This window comes from Pezoporus flaviventris, unplaced genomic scaffold (genome assembly GCF_033815535.1).
Source record: "Pezoporus flaviventris isolate CSIRO_AGI_PZ_B2104156 unplaced genomic scaffold, CSIRO_AGI_Pfla_v1 ptg000001l, whole genome shotgun sequence".
NCBI lineage: Eukaryota > Metazoa > Chordata > Aves > Psittaciformes > Psittacidae > Pezoporus > Pezoporus flaviventris.
Window position 1 is genome coordinate 59,801,778 of NW_026892549.1, and position 24,190 is coordinate 59,825,967.

Consider the following 24,190-nt stretch of genomic DNA (forward strand, 5'->3'; position numbering starts at 1 on the left):
TTTAAAAAAGAATGTTTGGTCAGAATTCATCTCTTTTTTTATGCTTGAAGTTAGTAAAGATATAAAAAACCAGTTTTAAAAAAAATCTCCAGTGTCTGGCATTTTAGAAAAGATTTCATGGTTTTCACTTGGGTGTCTTTTCCAGCAATTTTTTATTTTGCGTGAGCATGAGCAGGATTATTTATTTCTAAATTCAGTGATGCCTTGGGAAAGCTCTCCATCTCTCACTGCCTCCCTGCAAGCACTCTCTCTGCAGTATGCAATGCCCCAGATTCCTGTTGTATATTGCAAAGCCATATGTACCAGCTTCACAGGCCCCTTGGGAGCAGCCAGCTTCTCCCAGCCTCAAGTAGGAGATGGCACCCAGAGTCCCTTGGCACCCTATTTCATATGGCTCTATGATTCTATGACTCAGTGGATAAGGCATGGCACATGTTGCGCAGCATTTTCCACTGACTTCCACCCATCTGCCTCTTCACCAGTGACTGCATCTGATGGCAAAGGAACTGAACCATACACCCTGACTCCTCAGTTCCCCCTCCCTGAGCTTTTGTACTCCTTCAGTTCAATGTATGTGGAGACTAATAACCACTGCAAAAGAGAATCTTACTTATTCCCCCCTTCCCTTGTCTCAAACAGTAGTTGAGAGAGGTGAGAAGAAGGATGTGGTGTTTCTAATCGATGGCTCAGATGGTGTCAGAAGAGGTTTCCCTCTACTGAAGACCTTTGTCCAAAGAGTTGTTGAAAGCCTGGATATCGGTCGTGACAAAGTCCGTGTCGCCGTTGCACAGTACAGCAATGCCGTGCAACCCGAATTCTTACTTGACACCCATGAAGACAAAGCAGATCTCATCAGTGCCATCCAGGAGCTGAAGATTATGGGAGGATCTCCTCTGAACACTGGAGCAGCCCTCGACTATCTCATCAGGAATGTGTTCACTGTGTCGAGCGGCAGCAGGATAGCGGAAGGCGTCCCACAGTTCCTGATTCTGCTGACTGCTGACCGGTCCCAGGATGATGTAAGGAGGCCCTCGGTGGTCCTGAAGACAAGTGGCACTGTGCCCTTTGGCATTGGGATTGGAAATGCTGATATCACAGAGCTGCAGACCATTTCCTTCCTCCCAGATTTTGCCATTTCTGTGCCTGACTTCAGCCAGCTGGATACGGTGCAGCAGGTCGTCTCCAACAGAGTCATCCGCCTGACCAAGAAAGAAATAGAGTCACTTGCCCCTGATCTGGTTTTTACATCACCCAGCCCAGGTGAGAAGATGTTTGTGTCTGCACCGAGAGCCAGCGGCAGAATATGATGTTTAATAACATCATGGTTGCAACACAAACTGAGAAAAGCAAGTGGTCTCAGCTAAGATCCCAAGTCCATCCTGGTCTCATTTTTGATGCACTTTAGGATTGGTAGGAGCTGTGTAACTTAAGCTGAGCCACCTTTAAGCCCAGTTCCTCAAGGTCATCCTTGTTGTATCCTCATGGAAGACCCACAAAATAAATGCTAATACCTTGATCTTATTTTAAGTTGTGATGGATTTTAAGTCCATGCTATTCCTTGTGGAATGGAAAATGCATCATTTAGATGCTATAGGGACGTCTTCACACCACTATAAATCAAGGTCAGCTTCCTGCTAAATGGAAGACCTGCTGACATGTGTTACATTTGCCACACGCATTTACTGGGGGAAGGGAAGCTGGAAGCATCAAGAAAAGGATCAGATCTTCCATTTCTGGTCTCGCTCAGAATGAAATCCAGCCAGCTTATGCCTGGGGTGAAGGGTACACATCCCAGATCAGTCCATTTGAAGCCCTTCTATCAGTACCTTCCCTTCAGAACCAGACTGCTTCCCTCCATCCCCATTTATCAGTGTGGTATTCAGCAACAATTGAGGCTCTGTCCTGCATTATCACTGCAGAAAACATTGTATTAGGAAGCAAAACCTTATCCTGGAAAGGCAGAAGCTGAGAGAATAATAGAATAGACGCTTTCTTAGAGGAGAAAGCCAAAGTTAGAGGGGTGGTACTGAGTGTAAAACAGCCCCGGGCTGCCTGGAAACTTGCTCTGAGTAAGGAATGTCACCAGGCTACATTTCCTTGTGTGGAGATCCCAGAAGGAATTGTTGCAGGCTTCCTCTGCTCCCTCTTGCTTCTTTTGCTCTGGAAGTTGTTGTTCTTGCACTCCCTGTGTATGTGCCTAGCAGACTGGTCCTGTCTCTCTGATATCACCTGCCTGCTGAGAGCCACAGGAGCTATCACAAGCAGTGAAACAATGAGCAATACCCCCATGGCCAAAGACATGGGCCAGTGATGTAGATAATGAGCTTAGCTGTTCTCCATAAGCAATGTGTGATGCATCTTCTGACCACTGCCTTCCTTCCTGCAGCGGGTGTGAAGAGGGACGTCGTGTTCATGGTTGATGGTTCCCGCTATGCTGCCCAGGAGTTCTACCTCATCCGTGACCTCATTGAACGGATAGTGAACAACCTGGATGTGGGCTTTGACACCACCAGGATTTCCGTGGTCCAGTTCAGCGAGCATCCGCATGTGGAGTTCCTGCTCAACGCGCACTCCACCAAGGATGAGGTGCAGAGTGCTGTGCGGCGGCTGCGGCCTCAGGGTGGCCAGCAGGTGAACGTGGGGGAGGCCCTTGAGTTTGTGGCAAAGACTATCTTCACCCGGCCCTCCGGGAGCCGCATAGAGGAAGGCGTCCCTCAGTTTTTGGTCATCCTCTCCTCCCGCAAGTCAGATGATGACTTGGAGTACCCATCACTCCAAGTGAAACAAGTGGGGGTGGCACCTATGGTGGTAGCCAAGAATGTGGATCCTGAGGAGATGGTACAGATTTCCCTTAGTCCTGATTATGTATTCCAAGTTTCCAGCTTCCAGGAACTGCCCAGCCTTGAGCAGAAGCTGCTGACTCCTATTGAAACCCTGACAGGGGACCAAATCAGAAGGCTGCTGGGAGATGTGCCACCTTCTGTAGGTAAGGCTCTGTCAACACCAGCTGCTTCTGTGTTGCTGTTCAAATAAATGTTGCCCAAACGTGTAAATAACTTTTCATGCCTTCTCTATAAACCAAGGTCTTCCTCAGTTAAAAGCAGAAGTGCAGCACAGGTACAGTTTTAGAAGGAAACTGTCAGATACGTAGAAATTTGACCCAAGTACTTAAATACATTATAACTTGTGATTTTCAAGTCAGGTACCTAAGTATGTTACTTATTTTGATTCAAGTCAAATATCACAATATGTACAACTGTTTCTTCCCATTTAGCAGCTATCTAGGAAAGAGAAATAAATCTGGGGCAAAATGAAGGTGGAAACACTGACAAATCCAGAGAAGAGTGTTAATGAACAAACCAGATAAGGCTCTGAGAAATGCATGATTTGAGTATGAGTCAGATTGTTAACACACACTTGCACACAAGCTCTTTTGGAGAGGCTTCTCAAAGCACCATGCCTAAAGTTGGCTAAAATATGCTTTGCAGTTTTACATCACACAACAGATATAGCACAAAAATCCTTCAGCACAGCTTAAGCAAGGACTTTGCACATAATTTCCTCTCTTCTTGCTTTATTTCTGCAGATATTTCTGGTGATGAAAAGGACATAGTCTTCCTCATTGACACCTCTGACAGTGTCAGGCCCGATGGGCTGGCTCACATTCGGGATTTCATCAGCAGAATTGTTCAGCAGCTGGATGTTGGGCCAAACAAGGTGCGGATTGGTGTGGTGCAGTTCAGCAATAACGTCTTCCCTGAGTTCTACCTGAAGACCCACAAGTCCAAAAATGCTGTCCTGCAAGCCATCCGCCGCTTGAGGCTTAGAGGGGGGTCCCCTCTGAATGCTGGAAAAGCCCTAGACTATGTGGTGAAGAACTACTTCATCAAGTCTGCAGGGAGCAGGATAGAAGATGGAGTGCCCCAGCACCTTGTTCTCATCCTTGGAGACCGGTCCCAGGACGATGTGAACAGGCCTGCTAACGTGATCACATCAACGAGCATCAAACCACTGGGTGTTGGAGCCAGGAATGTGGACAGGAACCAGCTGCAGGTCATTACCAATGATCCTGAGCGCGTGCTTGTGGTGCAGGACTTTACAGGACTCCCAACTTTGGAAAAGAAGGTGCAGAGTATTCTTGAAGAGCTTCCAATACCTACAACAGAAACCCCTGGGTTTCTAGGACCTGGTAAGACTCCTGTTCATCCTGTAGACTTCTCTGGACAGAGCACAGATAAAATTTGTTTTATGTTTCCATATGAAATGTTTCCATACTAACAGCTTTTGAATCCCAACCCTTTAGCTGCATTCACTTAAAGAACACCCAGAAGATGACTTTATTGAGTGTATGAAAGAATAGAATTAAATTTGAAATAATATGAGGGTGTCTATCACAAAAAACAAAAAATGTTACATGAAGTGTAGTAATTGTTGTAGAAGACCTTTCTTCTTGTATGTATATGTAATTATAGAATGTTTTGGGTTGGAAGGAACCCAAATGATAATATAGTTCCAACTCCCTGCCACAGGCAGGGACACCTTCCACTAGAGCAGCTTGCTCCAAGCCCTGTCCAACCTGTCTTTGAACACTTCCAGGGATGAGGCAGCCACAGCTTCCCTGGGCACCCTGTGTTAGTGCCTCAGCATCCTCACAGGGAAGAACTTCTGCCTAACATCTAGTCTAAATAAGAGAGAAACACGATGCCACTTCACAAAGCACTAAGCATCATAAGTATTATGAATGCTGCCAACAATTATTAACAGATGTGTTTTCTCTGTAATCTTTCCAGAAGGAAAAAAGCAGGCTGACATCGTGTTTTTGCTGGATGGCTCCATCAATCTGGGGAGAGATAACTTCCAAGAAGTTCTCCAGTTTGTCTACTCTGTGGTGGATGCCATTTATAGGGATGGTGACTCTATCCAGGTAGGACTGGCCCAGTACAACTCAGATGTCACTGATGAGTTTTTCCTCAAGGACTACTCCACCAAACCTCAGATTTTAGATGCCATCAACAAAGTCATCTACAAAGGTGGACGAGTGGCAAACACCGGTGCAGCCATCAGGCATATCCAGGCAAAGCACTTTGTGAAGGAGGCCGGGAGCAGAATCGACCAGAGAGTGCCCCAGATTGCCTTCCTTGTCACGGGCGGGAAGTCCTCAGATGATGGGCCAAGTGCCTCCTTGGAAATCACACAGAAAGGCGTCAAGGTGTTTGCAGTAGGCGTCAGAAACATCGACCTGAAGGAAGTCAGTAGGTTGGCCAGTGAGAGTGCCACGAGCTTCCGAGCATCCACAGCCCAGGAGCTGTCTGAGCTCAACGAGCAGGTTCTAGTTACATTGGAAGCTGCTATGCAGGAGAAACTGTGCCCAATAACAACGGACGTTACAAGAGGTAAGCGCCATCCTCTCATAATGTGCTCAGGCCATTCCTGAGGGTGGCTTTTAATATCCAGTGATGTTGACGGACTTGTCCAGCCTTCTCTTTTGCTTTGCCTATAGCCTGAGGTGTGGCATGGACTCAGATCCCTTCCATGAGCATGGTGGTAGGTTTCAAACCTTAGGTATGAGAGCTGCCTGTTCTTGTGCTTCAGCCTACTATATGTATAATAAGACAGTTGGGCTTCTTGGCCATTCAGTCCCTGGCATGCATGGTGTGCTGGAAATCAGAATTTCTCTTGCCCACTTGATCTCATGGCAGGTATATGAGAAAAAGCTAGGGCATATGTGGTTGTAGTTTAAGCTAAAATTACCCTAAGAAAGAATCCCATGATTTAGCTACTTCAAAAGTGAAGCGAGGGGAATTGGGGTGAGTAAGTGAGCTGGTATTGCTTTTGGACAGAATCCCAGCAGCTGGCTTAACTTACTACAGTATGGCAAGTCCTCCTCCTAGGATAACTGGCCACAGTTCAGCCCTCTGACTTTTGAGCAGAGGTGTCTCCTGAACCTCTGGAGAAGCTGAAGGAGAGCCACAGCAGCCCTGAGCTGAGTGAAAGGCATCCAGCAGCCTGATCTCTCAGTGATACAGACCAGTGGGCAGCTCAATGGCTGCAGGGTGGCTCCAAGCCCATGCTAAATAGTCCTGCAGAAAAGCAGACAGTGCAGACTCCTGTTGGGCTTGTCTTGGTCAGCTCCTCCCAGTGCTAAGCAGCAAGTGCACAGGAAAACATCAAATAAAATCAATGAAATTCAGATTTTCCCAGGTTATAATTACTGAGATGAAAGGAAGTAGAAGGCACTTGTGGATCAAATGTTGTCAGTGCCTGATGCAGAGAGAGTCTTCTCTAAGGACTATGCCAACAGCAGGGGGGTGGAACTAGATGACCCTTAAGGTCTCTTCCAACCCAAACCACTTGATTCTAAGACTAACAGAACAATCAATTGGGAAAGTCATTACTTGTAAAACAATTACATTGCTCAATGGCGACGTTCTCTTCTGTTTTTGCATTTCCCTTTCAGATTGCGACTTAGATGTGATACTTGGCTTCGATGTCTCAGATGTTGGGCCTGGCCAGAATATATTCAATTCCCAGAGAGGTTTGGAGTCCAGAGTTGAGTCTGTGCTGAACAGAATAACGCAGATGCAGAGGATCAGCTGCACTGGCAACCAGGAGCCCAATGTCAGGGTAGCCATCATGGCCCAGGCTCGGGGGGGACCTGTGGAGGGTCTGGACTTCTCTGAATACCAGCCTGAACTCTTTGAGAGGTTTCAGGGCATGCGAACTCAGGGGCCCTATTTCCTCACAGCTGATACACTGAGGTCCTACCTGAGCAAGTTCAGATCCTCACCCGCTGGCAGCACCAAGGTAAGACAAAATGAAGGCCACTGGGATGGTGTTGGCCAGGAAAACTGACCTCTGATGTATTGTAATTGGTAAAGCAACAGTGAAATCACAGTAAATAAAAAAACATTCATTAAATAGATGTATTCATGATAAAGTTGGCAACATAAGCGCCACTAGTTTCCGATGCATTGTCAAGGTCCTTTCCTGACAATTGCTGAGCATTGCTGCAGCCAGTACCCATGACCACTGCCTGGCTGCAAACTATTGCTTTCCAGGTATTTCCCTACTTTAGCTGAGTACAGAAACCTGGCACAGAAATGCAAAGCTTCATAGCCTGGAAAGGGTGTAGCAATTCCCCCATATCCTCTCAGATGAAGCATGCCTTGGAAGAAGGCCCTTCAGGTTGCACGTTGATTGTGTTTTGTACTGAAAAAGTTCTGGATCCTGATACAAATTTGTTTCTCTCCCAGGTTATAATCCATTTTACTGATGGTGTAGATGACTCGATAGAAGAGCTGGAGGCCACTTCATCTACTTTGCATGCAGAAGGTAATTTTTTTACTCTTCAGGGCAGTGATTATAATCTATGTTAATATTTGGTCCATTTTACCACCTTTTCTAATGAATCCTCCAGCTTTAGATAATAATGAATAAGGATTTCATGATTTCTATATGTGCTTGCTGCTCTTTATTGCCTTTCTGTGATATTTAGCTGCCAGCTGGCACCTGGGTAACTTGCACTGAATGTGCTTGAAGATGCTTGTCCTCAACTGATAAGCTCTACTTGCAATCAAAGGAGTGGATAACAACCCATCCTCACAGGGGAGGGTGTGCAGGCTCTGCAGAGCACTCACCCCATCACACAGCCCCTTCCGATTCTCCCCTCTCAGGTGTCAACGCTCTCATCTTCGTCGGGCTGGACCGAGTGAGTGATTTTGACAGAGTGATGCAGCTGGAGTTCGGTCGCGGGTTCACCTACAACAGACCCCTCCGAGTCAATCTGCTGGACCTGGATTTCGAGCTGGCAGAACAGCTCGTAAGTGACTTGGCACAGGCAGGGCTGCCTTGTAATGCTGGAGGAAAGCTGACCCTGGATCTCCTGTGGGGCTGAACCAAGGCTGAATGACACCCTGCTGGCTCTGGTCCTCTCCCCTCCCTGCCTCACATCAGCGTTTCTTACAGATGCCACAGCAAGGAAAACTAAGAGCAGACCATGGTGCTTCTTGGTCTTGTACCATGCCTGAATCACTACTCCAGCCAAGGCTACAGCGCGTGGGATTAGGTCGAGTGGGACAGGATAAGATGCCATCAAAAGCTGGTGTGCCAAAAAGCCTGCCCTCCACCTATATATATATATTGTTGGGTTTTTAACCTTGCGAGTAATGCACTGTCATACCTTGTCAGTGCTAAACTTCTTACAGAAGCCCTGCTTTCTAGGTTTCTTTCTCCAAGGTGATAACCTGCCTGTATTTCAGACACACTTTTAACAGGTGAAGGAGTTACCCTTTCTTCTTCTGCTTCCCTGCCATGTATGAAGTCCCTCTGAAGTTTGTTGGGTATATTTGCTATCAAGCTTGGTATGTCCAGTTCCTGCCAACTTCACATCTGTTACCAGCATCATTAAGCTTCTTTTCCAGTAGACTTAATAAGATTGGTCTTAACTGCTCATCCCTGTGCTATCCCTCCTGGGCCCTTCTCCACAAATCAGCATGCAGCCACCTGGGAGTAAACCTTGGGTTTGGGGATCACAGCTAGTCTCCTCCGCCCATCCCCAAATAATTCAGTTGCCTAGGAAATCATTTCAAGATGTAAATGTACAAAGCTGGCAGGAAGCATTTGCAGCCAGCAATGTGCTTGGCAAAGAAAGTGATTTTTTTCCTTCCTATAGGATGATGTAAAATCAAGCTGTGATTTCGATGAATCCCTTTCTGTCTTTCTGTCTTCTTTTCTCCTCATTTGTTGCGTGCTCACAAACTGCCCTCAGCCTGCTGGTCGCTGGCCAAGTGTTCCCTGCAGTGACCTTCTTATGGGCTATTCCACATATGTTTCTTAGGAGATGAAATTGCTCTCTTCAGTACCAGCACTGCTCTGGGCGCTGAGCTACATGCTCTCTACAAATTCTGCTCCACACTGTTCCTATTTAAACCCTTGCCTCTGATGTCCAAAAGAAAATTGACTGTTGCTTCCTAACCATGCAACCTATCCAGTCTGCCAACACACGCCTCCTTTTCCTGGTATGCTTTAGGTGTTTCGGGGTAGACAGATCCCAGAATGCTACCAGACTGATGTTAAGTTTGGCACAGGGGCAATTGCACAGACTCGGGGCTTGTAGGAGTTACAGTGCTGGTGCTCTGCCAGGTTTTAACACCTTGTTGTTGTCTCTCATGCATTTTGCTGCAGGACAACATCGCAGAGAGGACTTGCTGCAAGGTCCCATGCAAGTGCTCAGGGCAGAGAGGGGACAGAGGTGTGCCAGGCCCCATAGGACCAAAGGTAAGTCACTTACCTGGGGATGAAGGGTGTTTTCATGCAAGGTCAGTGTCCACTATGGTGGTGATGGGTAGGTGTTGTGCAAGCTGCATACATTGTAATGGGTGATGCTAACAGGAAGCTCATCTCCATTTGTGCCCCATTTTAAAGCTGGCCCTGGCCCATGCGTAGCGGTTGAGAGCTGCTCTCCTCTGTCACTAACAGTCTCTGTTGTAAAAGAAGGAGGGAGAGAAGTGTCTTGTGAAAGTGTTTAGGGATGTCAAAAGGAGATGGTTTCTCTCATCAGCTTGTTTACACAAGTGACCAAGCAGCCACTTTGTGCAAATCTGGGGAAATCTTGAGTATCAGTTTAGAGGGAGATCATATGTAAGAAATGCAGAATCCTCTTGGTTGTCTTCTAGGGTGCCACCGGTGATCTTGGCTACGGAGGCTATCCTGGTGATGAAGGAGGACCGGTGAGTGATTGCACCTGCTCTGTACAGTACCACTCAAAGAAAGGACCTCACCATAGTGCAGGCTTTTTCACTAAATATTTTATACTCTGGATGTGGGTTTGGATTAGATGAGAAAGCAAGCAGAACTTTGTGTTTTCCTACCTGATGGCCTGGGAGGTTGGTCACAGTTCCTCCTGGGTCAGTAAGGAGCAACTTGGGAAGAAGGCACAACAGGGGCAACAGCTCCTATTATTTGATGTGATGCAGCTGTGTGCTGTTCCTCCAAGGCAGGTAGGATTGTTTGCAGCTGGTCCCAATCACCTCTGAGCAGGGCACAGTGATTATGAACACCATAAAAACCCCAACTTCAGTAAAGCTGCAGCCTCTGCTAAAGTTATCTGTACCTAGTGAAGCTGAGAGTTTTCAGCTAGCCGAAGAATGGGATCAGGAAGGCATGTTTCAATCCTTCACAGTGGCAGACAGCGTGAATCCCATGACTTCTTACTAGCACTGCTTTGTCCAAGCTCTTGATGAATCCCACGTCACCCCTGGAAAAACAACTCCCCACGCATTACGCCCAGGAGGTGAAGCTGAGGCCACAGGGCTGGCGGTGCTTATTGCTTTGCCAATAACACAGGCAGGGCCAAATGCTGCTGTCAGATATCATGTGCAAGGCAATGTTTTCATGGGGCTCTAAGGTCAGGATGGGGTTAGACATCTTTTCAGAACTCTGAGGGGTTTATCTTGCTTTATTTTGAAGGAGAAGTTTTGTAGTTTTGTAAAGCTCTTTCATAGCTGAGAGCTTCAGAGGGACGTTTCTCATGGATGAAGGCCTGGAGCTGGTCGGTGCATGAGGAAGGTTGTGGGCAGGAGATGGTGGGGTCGCTGGGCATTGGCCTTTCAAAACCTGATCCTAAGTTTAGTCCTGTGCTTCCAAGCCACCTCCTGTGGTTGCTGATGGGTACAGTCAGCTGAACAAACACGCTTAGCAGGCAAACCCTGACCATTGTGTTTTCCCTTCCATGCAACAGGGTGAGCGTGGACCTCCTGGTGTGAATGGGACACAGGGTTTCCAGGGATGCCCTGGGCACAGAGGAACCAAGGTACGTGCAGAAACAGCCTTCCTGGAGCAGACCCAGGGTCCAGTTGGTGAGAGTTCACCAAGGGGAACTCTTGCTGCTTTAGGATGTCACACAAGAGCTGCTGCATCCACCTGAGTGGTGTTGTCCTCCTGGCCAATCACCAAGGCTTCCAGCTGGTGTCATGGCTTTAGCATTGCTACTGTAGAACAGAAGGGCAGCCTCGTGACCAAGGCTCAATCTGCAAACAAGGCTCATCTATTCTGTGCAGGCTCTACAGGAAAGATGTGATAAGAGATAGGTTTGTTCTGAGCACCAAGAAATGTGCGTCTTGACCCAGGGGTGGGATGGTGTATGGATGGAAATCTGTTGAGGAGGAGGGAGAAAAGTGAGCCATGGCTGCTGCTTTAAAGAGGAACCTTGAGCAAATGGTTCAGGACAGCAGCCAAGAGCCAGAAGAGGTAGTGAAATCTGTAATATTTATGGGAAATATTCATCAGTGTTAAGGGGGTGTTTCCTACCGTCTTCCCTGACCACAGGATCCTCTGGCAGACCGCAGAGGAGTGCATGAACCAAGCCCATTGCACCTGAGATACTGAATTTCTTCAAAAAGGCTCAGCTTTGAATAAAGGCACCAGGACTAGATCTGGATTCTTATAAAAATAGGGGCAGGGAGAAAAGGAAGTCAGTGGAGCAAGAATTGTGGCTAAGGAGTAAGCTGGTTTATTGGGTCAGCTGGCTAAACCCCATGATGCATGCATTTTATCTTGGCACAAGTGTTGAGGAGGCAGCTGAGGAAGACAGAGAAATAAGGGACAGGCAAACCCTGGTGCTGCAAGCCCTGCTCTCGTGGCCTGGTCCTGGCTCTGGGTCTGACTGCAGGCCTAGTCCCCCTGCCCCACTGCTTCCCACAGCAGTGAACTGGGCAAAAGTGGAGTAACTCCCTTTTCTGGTCTCTTCAGGGTTCTCGGGGATTCCCAGGAGAGAAGGTATGGAGCTATCTCCTCACGTCACAGCAGTGAGTGTGAGCATATGGACAGTGCCCTCCTCCCTGTGCCCCTTTCCCATAGTGAGCATTTGCGCCTTGCCTCTCTTCCACAGGGTGAACTGGGAGAAATGGGTCTGGATGGCATTGATGGAGAAGAGGTTAGTGCTTTTAGCTGTTTTTTTGATTTATAATGAGATATTCTGGTGAAGCATCTGAGGGACGCCTTGAAAGCAGCAAATATCCTGAGGTGTTTTTTTTCCCTAGGGAGACAAGGGACTGCCTGGCTCCTCTGGAGAGAAGGGATACTCCGGAAGGAGGGTAGGCTCTTACCACGGTTACAACGGGGCTAAATGGTGGTGAAAAAGAGGATTTGGGCCGGGGGAGGGGGGATGGAAAGCCCCCGTGCTCTCCTCAGGGCAGAGGTGCGCGGCAGCAGAGATACTGAAGGCAGGCAAGGCCTGCTTTTTGCTGACTCTCTGTCTCCTCCCGCAGGGTGACAAGGGAGTTAAAGGCGAGCGAGGAGAGCGCGGTGACCGCGGGCTCCGTGGAGACCCGGTAAATAAATACTGCTGAGGTATCTGCTTGGTTCCCCATGCGCTTTCCACCAGTCCTGGGCTCGTCAGCAGGCATGCACTCAGGCTTAGAAATGCCACCGGACAGTGACAGGCCCAGTGACAGAGCACGGACTCAGAGGTGGTGTGTGTAACACAGGCCTCTTGGCACCAACCTGTCAGTCACAGTTTCATTCTATTGAAATCCTCCTTCATCCTCTCCTTCAATGTGATTATTTCTCAGCTGAAAAGTTGTGTCTGTCTGAAAACAATAGTATTTTATCTAATTCGGTCAAAAAGGAAAAGAAAAGTTGGTTCTGAACCGTGGCAGAGCAGTTTGATGCCTGATTTCCATGTCCCACTTAAACAGATGTTTCTCATTGCTGTATTGCTTTCAGGGGGATTCAGGAGCTGATAATACTCAACGAGGATCCAGAGGCCAAAAGGGTGAAATTGGACAAATGGTAAAGTGTCTTTGTTGTCTTTTGTTGTTTTGTTTTTTACAATAGGATAGGACAGAGAAAGTAAGAAGAAAGGGTGTTACCAAAAAGGTGCAGGGTTCCTCAACCCGTCGGGCCTTGCCAGGAGGAATACTTTTCCATGAGAAAGAGTTGTTTTGCAACCTTTCTTTGGGAAGATGTGAGCTTAGAATATTTTTTGTGTGAAAAGCCATCATTATTATTTTTATACAAAGCCTTTGGGGATGTTGTCACTGGAAACAAGTTTGTACTTGGAAATTGACTTCATATGTTCCTGTGGGTCTGAACACAGAAGTGTTCAGGTGATAACAGACCTGATACAAGTCCTGATTCACCTGGAACCTTTGGGAAAAAGCTTCACACACTTGGAAAACGTTCAAACCCCATTGTTTTCTTTACCAGCTCATAATAAAAATTTATCCTAAATGACAGGAGGCATTTACCAAAAAACTGGAATGTTGGCTTGTGCTAGCTCAGAAACTGGATGTAAAGTCTCTGTGAGCTGTTAGAAGGATTTCCACTGATGTGGGAATATTGAGTAACTTGTGTGAGAGCATGGAAGATCAGTTGTGTGAGACTCGAACCTATTTCCCCAGTGCTGTTCATCTCAGGGCTCTCACTTAAATTTTGCTTCCCCCTTAGGGAGAGCCAGGACCAGTGGGGCTGGATGGCCAGGATGGTGAAGTTGGAAGGCAGGTGAGCTCCAGACCCACACTTAGAAGGGGCCTAGCTTAACCCACCAATGACATTTTTCCCTCCTGCCTTCCCATGTGTTTTGTTTCACAACTATCAGGATTTTAACCTAAATAAAACCCTGTACAAATAAAAAAAACCAAGAAAACTCAAAAGGAAAATGCCTGTTTTTTCCCCAGCCTATAGACTTTAAAGGTCTAATCTGGGTCATTCCCATTCAAGTAACTCAGTGCTCAGACCAGTGAAGCTACATCTGACTGACTCTGGCATGGGCATCTGGCATGCAAGTGTGAGGGAGCAACTCACCTATGTGGTGAAGAGTTGGGGGATGCAAGGAAGGAGAGAACATGCTTTGATACAAGACAGTTCTCTCCCTCTCTCCCCGGTAGTTTGAGCTATTCAAATGTAATTTTGGACTAAGAGAAGTAGCAATACATGGATCTAAAAGCAGCAGAGAAATGTGTGCTTATGTACTTGAATAACAAGTCTCATTGTTTCTTCATCTGCAGGGTATGGCAGGACGAAGGGGACCAATAGGAGTTAAGGTAAGTGGTGATGGGAGCAACACATGGGGCTACTGCCATGCCACCGGCCAGGCAGCCACAGCACCCAGAGACATGCTAAGAGATACAGGCTTTGCTTCCTTCTGTCTTCTCTCTTCTCCCAGTTTTTCCCCTCTTCCTCAGGCTCATCTCCCTGTATGCTCCTTGCTGGATTCGGTGCAAACCCAGCCATCCATGTGCCTGGGGCTGCCCGTCCTCTGCAGTGTTCCCTGGCCAGATGCTTTGTCTCAGCTTGCTGCTGGAGTAGTGTAATGGGGCCAAAGCATAAAGGAGATTGATGCCCGCTGATTGCAGGAGGTGAATTAACCCACTAGTTCTGTGCTTATTCTCTGCTATAACCATATCCTGAATAAACATCCCAGACAGCTGTCCTTCCCTGCTGTTTATGCAGCTATAAATGCCTTGAGATCTCCTGAGCTTCTCCTTGGTGTTGACCCCATTTCCCCCATGCTAACCTGCATTGTCCTGTTTTGCACTTCAAGGGTACCAAGGGCTCACCCGGTCAAGCAGGGCCAGCTGGAGAACAAGGCATGAGAGGGCCACAGGTCAGTGAGCTTATAGCAAAGGATATGTTTTACCTTGTGATGCTGTTGCATTATTTCATTACAGCCTCTTCCTCAAAGAGTCTCAGTAGTGAGGACTGTTGGGATTTGGGTATTTTTGGGTGTACTGTGGCCTGGCTGTCCTGCCCAGGGACATCGAGCCATCCCGTTCATACCACCCAAGCTGTGACATGTTTGACAGCCATCTCTCGGGTGCTGTAGCATTTGCTTTCCCTTGCAACCTGGGATAGCACTGGTGTGTTTCCACCCATGTGTGTGACACCTCTTTTTTCTCCCCACACAGGGTCCTCCTGGCCAGCTTGGCACGCCAGGCATCAGAGGAGAACAGGGTGTTCCTGGACCCAGGGTAAACCCTTTTGCTGCTTCTCAGCCATTGACCCAGCCATACTCAGCAAGAACATCTCACTGAGCTAATAAGATGCCACCAATGTGTCTTCCCATTCCCTTTAGGAACCCTCTAGGGTTCCAACTCTGTTTAATTCTCTTACAACACACTCTTCCAGTATGATTCTCCTCTCAGCTTATGCTGAAGAGCTCTTGATCAAGAGTTACAGAAGAGAAAGTGTTCAAAGCAAACACAAAGGGGTCAAGACTTCATTGTTTGGCCCATGATGGTTTGTGATCTTAACTAAAGCCTGCAGACATCTCTGATGCCAGAGCACAACCATCTTGAGTCCTTGCTGGGGCCCCCCATGCATTCATTTCTCCCTCCTGCTGCATACTCCAGCAAGACTTGAGGCCATAAAGCCAGGCACATCCTGCATTTCCCCATCCTGAGCAGGACTTTGCTCCTCCTGTTTGCACCTTTCCCAGGGGGGTTCTCTAGGGACAATGTAAGTCACTGTTGACTCTTGCACTGAACTGACCTGGTTGTTCAGCTCTTCCCAACTGTGAATTAGACTTCTGAACTTCCTAAGGTGCTTTGAGAGGCACCAGCCCTGGTAGTTAATACACGACTTCTATGGTCACCCAATACCCTAGTTTCTGGCACCCAGTTTTATTGACATTTTGCCAACATGCCTCTCCCTGTCTCCATTCCAGGCTGGTGGTGGACCTCCAGGAGCCGCAGGAGAGCGGGGCAGGATTGGTCCCCTGGGATTAAAGGTTTGTCTTCACGAGCATTGGGTATCAGCAACTAAAACAATGATGAAAAGCTTCTGGATAGTGACCTTAAAAAAATATACTTCAGATGAACCTCTTGGAGCAAAATTAGCTCATTTTCACTGGCTTGCACAGTGCAGAGTAGAGCAGGGTCTATGCTCTGGTTGTTTCATTAGGCTTCTCTTTCATTGAACAGAGTGGGAAAAGTAATTGAGTAACTGAACTTTCCAAGTAATTTTCCAGGGCAAATTCTCAGCTGATGCCCACATAGGAAGGTGGGTGCTGGATCCCTCCAGACTCTCTACAGGTGAAACCATGTGGTTTATGTTTTACCTCTCCACACTCACACACACTGGTTCATTTCCATGGCAGCTCCATTGTCCTTTTGCACTGGCAAGACGTCCAGAGCTTGGGAGCTTCCCTTTTGCAGTGTTGATGAAAAGCAAACCCCATCCTGTGGTGGGAGCTGGCTGGTCTCTTGTGTCCCACTAAAGAGCAAGTGTTCTGTAGAATTGCTGCCTGTGTAGGTCCAGTCATGACTTTCTTCTGCAAGGACAACTGCAGACTGGTCTGTATAAGGAAACCAGTGCTGACAGGGTGGGAAAATCTTGGAGTTGCCTGGAGTTTCAGCACATGCTCTAACAGATGCTCCTGTTTTCAGGGTGAGCCTGGAAACCCTGGACCCAAAGGGGCAAATGGACAGCAGGGCCCACGAGGGGAGATGGTAAGTGTGGCCATGCACTCACGTCTTTAAGGATGTTGGGCTGAACCTTCTCCTGTGGTAAATGGGGCACAGCCCTTTCCAGCAGAGATTTTAGCTCCCTATGGACTTTGCATCCTACATAGTTCAATTGAGAAACCAGCTTTATGTCTTAAGCTGGTGTGAGCAGAGTTTATAACAGTAATATCTTCAAGGAGGTAAATTGTATTCATTTGAAAAGTGACTTTTCACATCTCGGAGATCACCCCTAGTTTTGACTGACCTCCAAACCTGCTCCTCATTGCTGACTTCTACCTGTATATACTTCTACCTGTATATACTAAGCTGACTTCTACATGTATATACTAAGCAGTTTTAAATCAGATTTGTAGTTTTGGCCTCACCTTTTTGTGCTATTTTTCTTGCAATAATTTCATCTATGGAAGCACTTCTCAAAGTCTGTGGCATAAGTGGGTTCTGATTGGGTGTTGATGGTGCTGGAGCTGTGAGGTTTGATTCTCATTCAATGCATATTAATGGCTTTGGTTTTCCAATTTTAGGGTGATGATGGACGAGATGGAATCGGTGGCCCAGGTCCTAAAGGCAGAAAGGTAGGTGTATGCTCAGTGTGCCCATAGGTGTATGCAATATGCCCAACATGAGTTATCACGGACAACGAGGTAGCCCATGTCTGCAGTGCAGATGGGCAAGGACAGTCAAATATGTACAGGGACAAGAAGTGAAGTCAAATACAGGGACAAAAATCAGCCCTGTGTGTACCCTGCTAAAAAAGTTAGGCAAGATACTTAAAACCTTTCCCCTCTGCCTTTGTCTCAGTTTTGCCTACATAGATCAGATTTGCCAAGGAGGAAGCGCAATGTTTTTGAACCTTTTGGCCAGATACCCCCATGAATGTCTGTGGGACTTGGAAAACAATACTCCAGCATCTCTGACAGCTCCCCTACATTTGAAATTAGCCCAGGAGGAGCAGCCAGACCTTGAAAAGAGTCATATGTGGAACAAAGTTGCACACTGAATTTGCAATCTCGCTCCCTTTTCCCTTTATCACTTAATCCCTGCAGTTGGTACAGATCTGCCTGCAGTTGGTACACATCTCCCTGCAGAACCCTCTTAATTTGCTAAACCATATTCAAATAAACCTTCCTGTTGTTTCAGGGAGAACGTGGTTTCATCGGCTACCCAGGGCCCAAGGTATGGTGCAGCCCATGAGCTGTGCATTCATTCTCCAAGTGATGTAGCAGTTACCTGTGGTCCTGTGCAGGTTTCGAGCTACCATTTGTGTTTCTCCCTGACCAGGGTGGACCTGGTGACCGCGGTGTTGCTGGAGGCCCCGGTCCTAAAGGAAACAGAGGCCGCAGAGTAAGTGGGACCATGGCATCTTCCCTTGTGCATGGACAGCCTGGAAGGTGTATACATCTTTTCTAAGCATTGACACATGTTCCTGGGACTTCTTTGCTCTTTCTCTCTAGGGAAATTCAGGAGAACCTGGGACACCTGGTCAGAAAGGAGAGGTTGGATACCCTGGACCATCTGTAAGTGTTCATTGCATTGCTGAAGGAGCCTCTTGCTTCCCACTTTGAGAGGTTCTTGGTTGCTTCCCTGAGTAATGTGGTAGGCCCTGTTGGTGTCAGGGGTTGAAAAACATGCCCATTGCCATCTCCTGATTTCAAGTTGGGCAAATTCCTCTTTTATTTGTTATGGGTATGTCTGTATAAATTCCTAGCTAGCTGTTTATAACTGATAAATATTCACCCATCCTCAAACTGCAGTGCACAGCAGAAAGCAAAACCCAATAGACAGGCTCTTATCAGGAACTGGGGTTTCCCCATGGCAAATATGCCACTTCATACTCCTTCTAGGAAGTTCTCAGGTCTTTGTCATTTATCACCCCACACAGGATATGGTCTATGACCAAATGTGACTGGCACAGAGCACCCTAGAAAGGACAAGGTGACTTGGCTTGCTTTGCACATGAGCCTGGAGCATTGCAAATGTCCCATTTGGGTTTGACCTCAACTAGGTTTACTCCTGACATGGGGAAACATGTGAGGAAACACCTGAAAACAAGCAGGTTTTCCCTTAGATTCTCCATGAGCCAGGGTTAATTATACCAGCTGGGTACAGGGGGAACTCTGAAAATATACATTGCACTCAATTTCTCTTTATTTCATTTAAACAGGGACTTAAGGGTGATAAAGGAGAATCCAGAGATGTAAGTGTGGCATAAGTTCCTTATTGTACTGAAATACTCTTTTGTTGGCTGTGTCACAGGTCTCTTTTTTTTTTAACCTTTTCTCTCTGTCTTTCATTTTATTTTCTAAAGCAATGTGCACTTGTGCGGAACATCAAAGACAAATGCCGTGAGTACATCAGTGCTTTGCTAAATCCCCGTCTCTACCCTTGTGTGCCTGTTACACAAATGGCACTGACCAAACTCTTTTCTTTCCTTATCTTTCCCACAGCTTGCTGCTATGGTAAGTCATCTTCAATCCCAGTGTGACTGTGTGCCACAATTGCTCTCTCCACGTATGTGGTATGAATGATTTACCCCTGCTGAGGACTTGGTCCTTGCACCCTGCCAGCTATCTGGGGCACTGTTTGTTCCCAACACAAGTTTCTGGCAGGTCCCAAGGAGTGCCCTGTCTTCCCAACCGAGCTGGCCTTTGCTATTGACACCTCCTCGGGTGTCGTGAGGGAGGTTTTCAACAGAATGAAGCAAACTGTGCTCAGAGTGGTCAACAACTTAACCATCGCTGAAAGCAACTGTCCTCGGGGTGCCCGGGTGGCTCTGGTCACCTACAACAATGAGGTCACCACCGAGATCCGCTTTGCTGATGCCAGGAAGAAATCAAGCCTCCTCCAGCAGATCCAAAACTTCCAGGCGACCCTCACCACAAAGCCACGCAGTCTGGAGACCGCCATGTCCTTTGTGGCCAGGAATACATTCAAGCGTGCCCGAAGTGGCTTCCTCATGAGGAAGGTGGCTGTCTTCTTCAGCAACGGGGACACAAGAGCCTCCTCGCAGCTCAACGATGCTGTGCTCAAGCTCTACGATGCCGGGGTCATGCCAGTGTTCCTAACCAGCAGACAGGACCCGGTTCTCACCAGAGCTCTGGAGGTTGGGGGTCATGCACCCTTTCTTTCATTTCTGGCTTATGAGCTCAGTCTGGTTTGCTGGGGACCTTGACAGTGTTTGCTCCTACAGGCAGCGGGTGGCTTCTGCAGTCTTTTCAGGTGCTTTGTGCTGAGAACGTGTTGCTGAGCAAACTCACCCAGCAAGAAGTTCTTTCCTGGGAGGGTGCTGAGGACCTACCACAGGGTGCCCAGAGAAGCTGTGGCTGCCCCATCCCTGGCAGTGTTCAAGGCCAGGTTGGACACAGGGGCTTGGAGCAACCTGCTCTAGTGGAAGGTGTCCCTGCCTGTGGGAGGGGGTTGGAACTGGATAAGCTTTAAGGTCCCTTCCAACACAAACCATTCCATGGTTTTAAGTCTATTAGGAGAGAAATTCAAACCACAGCACATGCTGTGAAAGGCTACTGAGGCTGTGATGATCCTTTGTTTCCCAGATCATGAGTCCAGCAAGCCAGGTGTGGTGTGAAACAGAAGTAAAGGCAGTCCCTGTAGCGATAAAGGTCTGACAGAAAGGCAGAGGGTGGGAAGTACATTAGCTTTGCTGGCAGAGGGAGAGTGGATGCACTGAGTTTTAAAACAACAAAGAAAACCCAGATAAGCATGCTGAGCTCTGATTCAACTGCTTGACCCTTTCCTTGGAGTTTTGTGTTTCCAAACTTCTCACTAACTGGTGTTGGAGGCATTACAGTCCTCCAAATGGGATCCACCAAAAGAAGCATGCTGAGTAGAGAGTCTCTTAGAGTTTTGGATTGCCCTCCCCTGCTCTGAGCTGAAAACAACAGAAGGCATTATTACTAACACCATGTTTTTCTGTTTGCATCTAACCAGATCAACAACACAGCAGTTGGACATGCGATTGTTCTGCCTACCAGCGGCAGTCAGCTGAATGAAACTATCCAGAGGCTCTTGACTTGTCACATTTGTCTGGGTAAAGCATCCAATTTCTCCTTTAGACAGTGCCAAATCCTTCTGGTCACGCAGCAGTCGGTTGTCAGTGGTGCAGAAGGGAAGCCCAGTTGGGAGTCAGATCTTTTGCTGCTGAAGACAAGGGATCATATTCTTAGGCTGAGCAGGAATCACTGGCATTGTGAATGAGGCTTGCTGGGCATTCTCCTCTTTGTAAAGAGAAGCTCCTTTTTTTTGGTAATTCCTAGTTTTACAGCCCAAATAGCAATAGCTAAACGCTATAAAATATGGCCTTCTGCCATTTATGAAAGTGTACTGCAGGGATCCCTTTGGACAAAGGAACATGTAAAAATAGTAAATGCATACTTAAGTGTGTTTTGGGATGAAATGACTTTGGTGTCAAGTAATGGACCAGTGAATGGTCAAGGCTTGATAGCATTTCATATGATACAAGATTTTTACAATGACAAGAGAGGGTTATCTTCAGTTCCTTCAGGTTAAACCTATTATTTTTCTTCCCTAGATGTGTGTGACCCTGATCCCATCTGTGGTAATCAGAGACCTGTATTCAGAGACAGAAGGGCAGCTCCAACAGATATAGACACTGACATAGCCTTCATCATGGATAGCTCAGAGTCCACCACCCCTCTGCAGTTCAATGAGATGAAGAAGTACATTTCCCACCTTGTAAGTAACCTGGAAATCAGCTCTGAGCCAAAAGTATCTCAGCACCATGCAAGAGTGGCAGTTCTCCAGCAAGCTCCTTATGAATATGAAACCAACTCAAGCTTCCCACCAGTAAAAACTGAGTTTTCACTGACTGATTATGGGTCCAAAGAGAAGATCATCAATTACCTGCACAACCAAATGACCCAGCTCCATGGCACAAAGGCTATAGGAAGTGCAATTGAACACACAATGGCTCATGTTTTTGAAAGTGCACCAAACCCTCGGGATATAAAAGTCATAGTTCTGATGATGACCGGAAAAGTGAATAAACAAGAGCTTGAGTACCTGCAGAAGGTTGTTACCAGTGCAAAATGCAAAGGGTACTTCTTTGTTGTCTTGGGCATTGGTAGGAAGGTGGATGTTAAGAATATCTATAGCCTAGCTAGTGAGCCAAATGATGTGTTCTTCAAATTGGTCGATAAACCAGGAGAGCTTCATGAGGAGCCCTTACTGCGCTTTGGGAGACTGCTGCCTTCTTTCATTAGAAGTAAGTATCACATCCTGCAGCCAAAGTGTTATGGAAGGGTCAACATGTGACTTCAGAAGGGTTAATCTGCCAGGTTTGGTCTACCTGCCTGGTTGGGTGGGCTCTGGCCTGACCACCTCTTTGGGCAGTGGGTCCCATGAAGTTAAGTCTCTTTTTATATGTTCACTGTTGACTTCCTAGCCCATCCTATGCATTCTGCTGGCCTGCCAAGTAGCATGTGCAGTTCTGTCTTTTTTGACTTAATCCTGCCTGGCTTGCTAGTCACATCTGCAACATGTCCTATAGGTCTTGTCCTGCTGGGCTCTTGGTCCTCTGCAGCCTGCCAGCACTCCCTGAACACCCAGCAAATCTTTCTTCCCAACTTCAGCATAAGTGTCATGTCTAGCAGATATCTGAATGGCACAGGCTGAGATCTGGAGTTGCTCTATGCAGATTTAAGGACCAGATGAACAGGATTCTTTGCTCAGGGACAAACAATGCTTCTGTGTTTGGGATTGTGCCTAGAAAACTTGCATCTTGGCTTAGCTAGAAAGCCCTGGCTGGATCTCCAGCTACAGCCAACTGCTAGAGATCTTACATAGACCTGGCCAGCAATGACAAGACTTGGGCCTTTATTAAGAAAGCTAGTCTTATCAAAAAAGCCCTGAAAACCAGTCTACTGGAGTAATAACCCACTGATTCAGGAATGTCTTGCACTAAATAAGAAGGAAGCCTGAACACATCTTTCTCTGGAATAAATGTTTATGTTTCCTCAGTTTGCTTTTTCCATTTACTGCTTACAGGGGTCCTGGAAAATTCTGATGTTAAGTGTGTGGTTGGAAGTGCCTGGTTGTAACCAAGCTGTTCACATGTGACATGCATACACCCTCTGGTATCTTATAGTTACTGCTCTCATGTTTGTAAATTGGAATAAGAATTCTTATTGTTATTATAATAATTGGCCTCCCAGGCCAGGATGCTTCAGTAGCTACACCAAACATTCCATAGCTGTTATCAGAGCAAGCAGGAAGAGCAGAATTGTTTCCTTTAGAAATAAATAAATGGAGAAATAGATGTAATGTGGTTTGGTAGGTAACCACCGTGCTCAACATCAATGTTTAATGACATCCTTTCTCTGTCTCTAGGCGACTTTGCTTTCTACCTGTCTCCAGAGCTGAGGAAACAGTGTGAGTGGCTCCAGAATGACCAGCAAGCCAAGAGTCAGAGCCCTGGGCGCACTGGGCAGAGAGCAGTGTAAGCAGTGGTTTGTCTGCTAGAGAATGAGCTTTCCTAACTCCTGTCTGGGGGAGTAAGGTAGAGAAATGTAGACAAGTACACATATCATTTTAAGTTTGTGCTAAATTCTATATTTAGATATGTAGTACAGAGGATATGAAGGAGGTATATGCTACTGTCATCATGTAGGTCAGGAATTCCAGAAATTACTATTATTTGGGGATTTTCCACTCAGTGAGCTATTTTCAGAGGCTGGGCTGCCCTGGACTACCTGATATACAGGATCCATCATGGAATAGTTTCTAAACAGAAGAGAAAGCTCATGTCACTGAGATTCATTCATTGCTGGCACAGAGCTCTCCTGGCTTTAGGAGGTCAAGCCCCTGGAAATCAGACATGCTACAGATCTACTAAATTCACTCTTATGTGTGTCCAGTTGATGTATAGACAACTTGTGCCCCAAGTGATAAGCACTTTTCATTGCTTGGCTGTGGGCACATCTAAAGGTGACATAGACTATTGACCTCAGGGATAAGGGGATGGTGGGTCTGTTCTTGCTAATGATTTCTATGTCAAATCCTCTCCAGTTCCAAAATTCTGCTTAAACAGGGAGGGTAAAAAAGCCATAGCAGCTGCTTGTGCTTTCACAGGTACGTGGCACCCAATGTGACCATGAGCTGGACCCCCAGTGCCAGCAGCACCACGGTAGGTGTGAGCATCAAGCCTGCTGCAGGCACCAGTACCCGCACCAGAACCACCACTGCCAGCACCACAGCCCAGAGCAGAGCCACTGACATGACCCCGGCCAGCACCATGGTCCAGGTGAACACCACCACCACTGTGGTCCCGGCAAGCACCACTGCCCATGCCAAAGTTGCTGGCCGTGCCACTGCCAACTCCACAGTGGCTGTGTCAGGAGGCAGGAGAAGACAAGGTACGTGGAAGGCTCTCCCCACAAGAGCTGTGCCTCTGACTGGTCTGTACCATGGTGGGTAGTGGCTTCTCTTCCTCTCTGAGGGGATTATTCCTATGGGATATGTCACTGAGAGGCCAGAATTCCTGCTTTAGGTGCAAACCTGGAAATCTGCTCTTTGGGGGGGGGGGGGGGGGTGTTAAGGCTTTGTCAACTTGCGGTGTACAAAACCAGGTGGGAGACATTCTGCCTCGTAGCAAAACACAAGCAGGACATCTAAATCTGACAGTGTTCAAGGCCAGGATGGACAGAACCTGAGCAACCTGGTCTATGGGAAGGTGTTCCTGCCTGTGGCAGGGGGGT

The 24,190-nt window shown here is 47.2% G+C and overlaps 1 protein-coding gene across 17 annotated transcripts in view; it reads left to right on the forward strand.

Moving 5' to 3' along the window:
* The window catches only part of LOC133273098 (collagen alpha-1(XI) chain), a 472,710-nt gene that overhangs the window by 17,293 nt on the left and 431,227 nt on the right, over positions 1-24,190 (forward strand). For 8 of the 17 annotated variants that reach the window (XM_061461086.1, XM_061461116.1, XM_061461125.1 and 5 more), the window contains 32 exons: positions 640-1,260; positions 2,387-2,986; positions 3,587-4,189; positions 4,791-5,393; positions 6,458-6,804; positions 7,254-7,332; positions 7,674-7,819; positions 9,184-9,276; positions 9,675-9,728; positions 10,739-10,810; positions 11,749-11,775; positions 11,888-11,932; positions 12,039-12,092; positions 12,267-12,329; positions 12,724-12,789; positions 13,447-13,500; positions 14,007-14,042; positions 14,543-14,605; positions 14,907-14,969; positions 15,665-15,727; positions 16,386-16,448; positions 16,985-17,035; positions 17,601-17,636; positions 17,742-17,804; positions 17,915-17,977; positions 18,625-18,657; positions 18,769-18,817; positions 19,070-19,563; positions 20,406-20,505; positions 21,007-21,699; positions 22,824-22,932; positions 23,565-23,848. In XM_061461086.1, coding sequence (XP_061317070.1) covers positions 640-1,260; positions 2,387-2,986; positions 3,587-4,189; positions 4,791-5,393; positions 6,458-6,804; positions 7,254-7,332; positions 7,674-7,819; positions 9,184-9,276; positions 9,675-9,728; positions 10,739-10,810; positions 11,749-11,775; positions 11,888-11,932; positions 12,039-12,092; positions 12,267-12,329; positions 12,724-12,789; positions 13,447-13,500; positions 14,007-14,042; positions 14,543-14,605; positions 14,907-14,969; positions 15,665-15,727; positions 16,386-16,448; positions 16,985-17,035; positions 17,601-17,636; positions 17,742-17,804; positions 17,915-17,977; positions 18,625-18,657; positions 18,769-18,817; positions 19,070-19,563; positions 20,406-20,505; positions 21,007-21,699; positions 22,824-22,932; positions 23,565-23,848 — 5,790 coding nt within the window. The remainder of the gene's footprint in view (positions 1-639; positions 1,261-2,386; positions 2,987-3,586; positions 4,190-4,790; positions 5,394-6,457; positions 6,805-7,253; positions 7,333-7,673; positions 7,820-9,183; positions 9,277-9,674; positions 9,729-10,738; positions 10,811-11,748; positions 11,776-11,887; positions 11,933-12,038; positions 12,093-12,266; positions 12,330-12,723; positions 12,790-13,446; positions 13,501-14,006; positions 14,043-14,542; positions 14,606-14,906; positions 14,970-15,664; positions 15,728-16,385; positions 16,449-16,984; positions 17,036-17,600; positions 17,637-17,741; positions 17,805-17,914; positions 17,978-18,624; positions 18,658-18,768; positions 18,818-19,069; positions 19,564-20,405; positions 20,506-21,006; positions 21,700-22,823; positions 22,933-23,564; positions 23,849-24,190) is intronic. The other 9 variants (XM_061461051.1, XM_061461067.1, XM_061461075.1 and 6 more) reach the window with 2 other exon arrangements.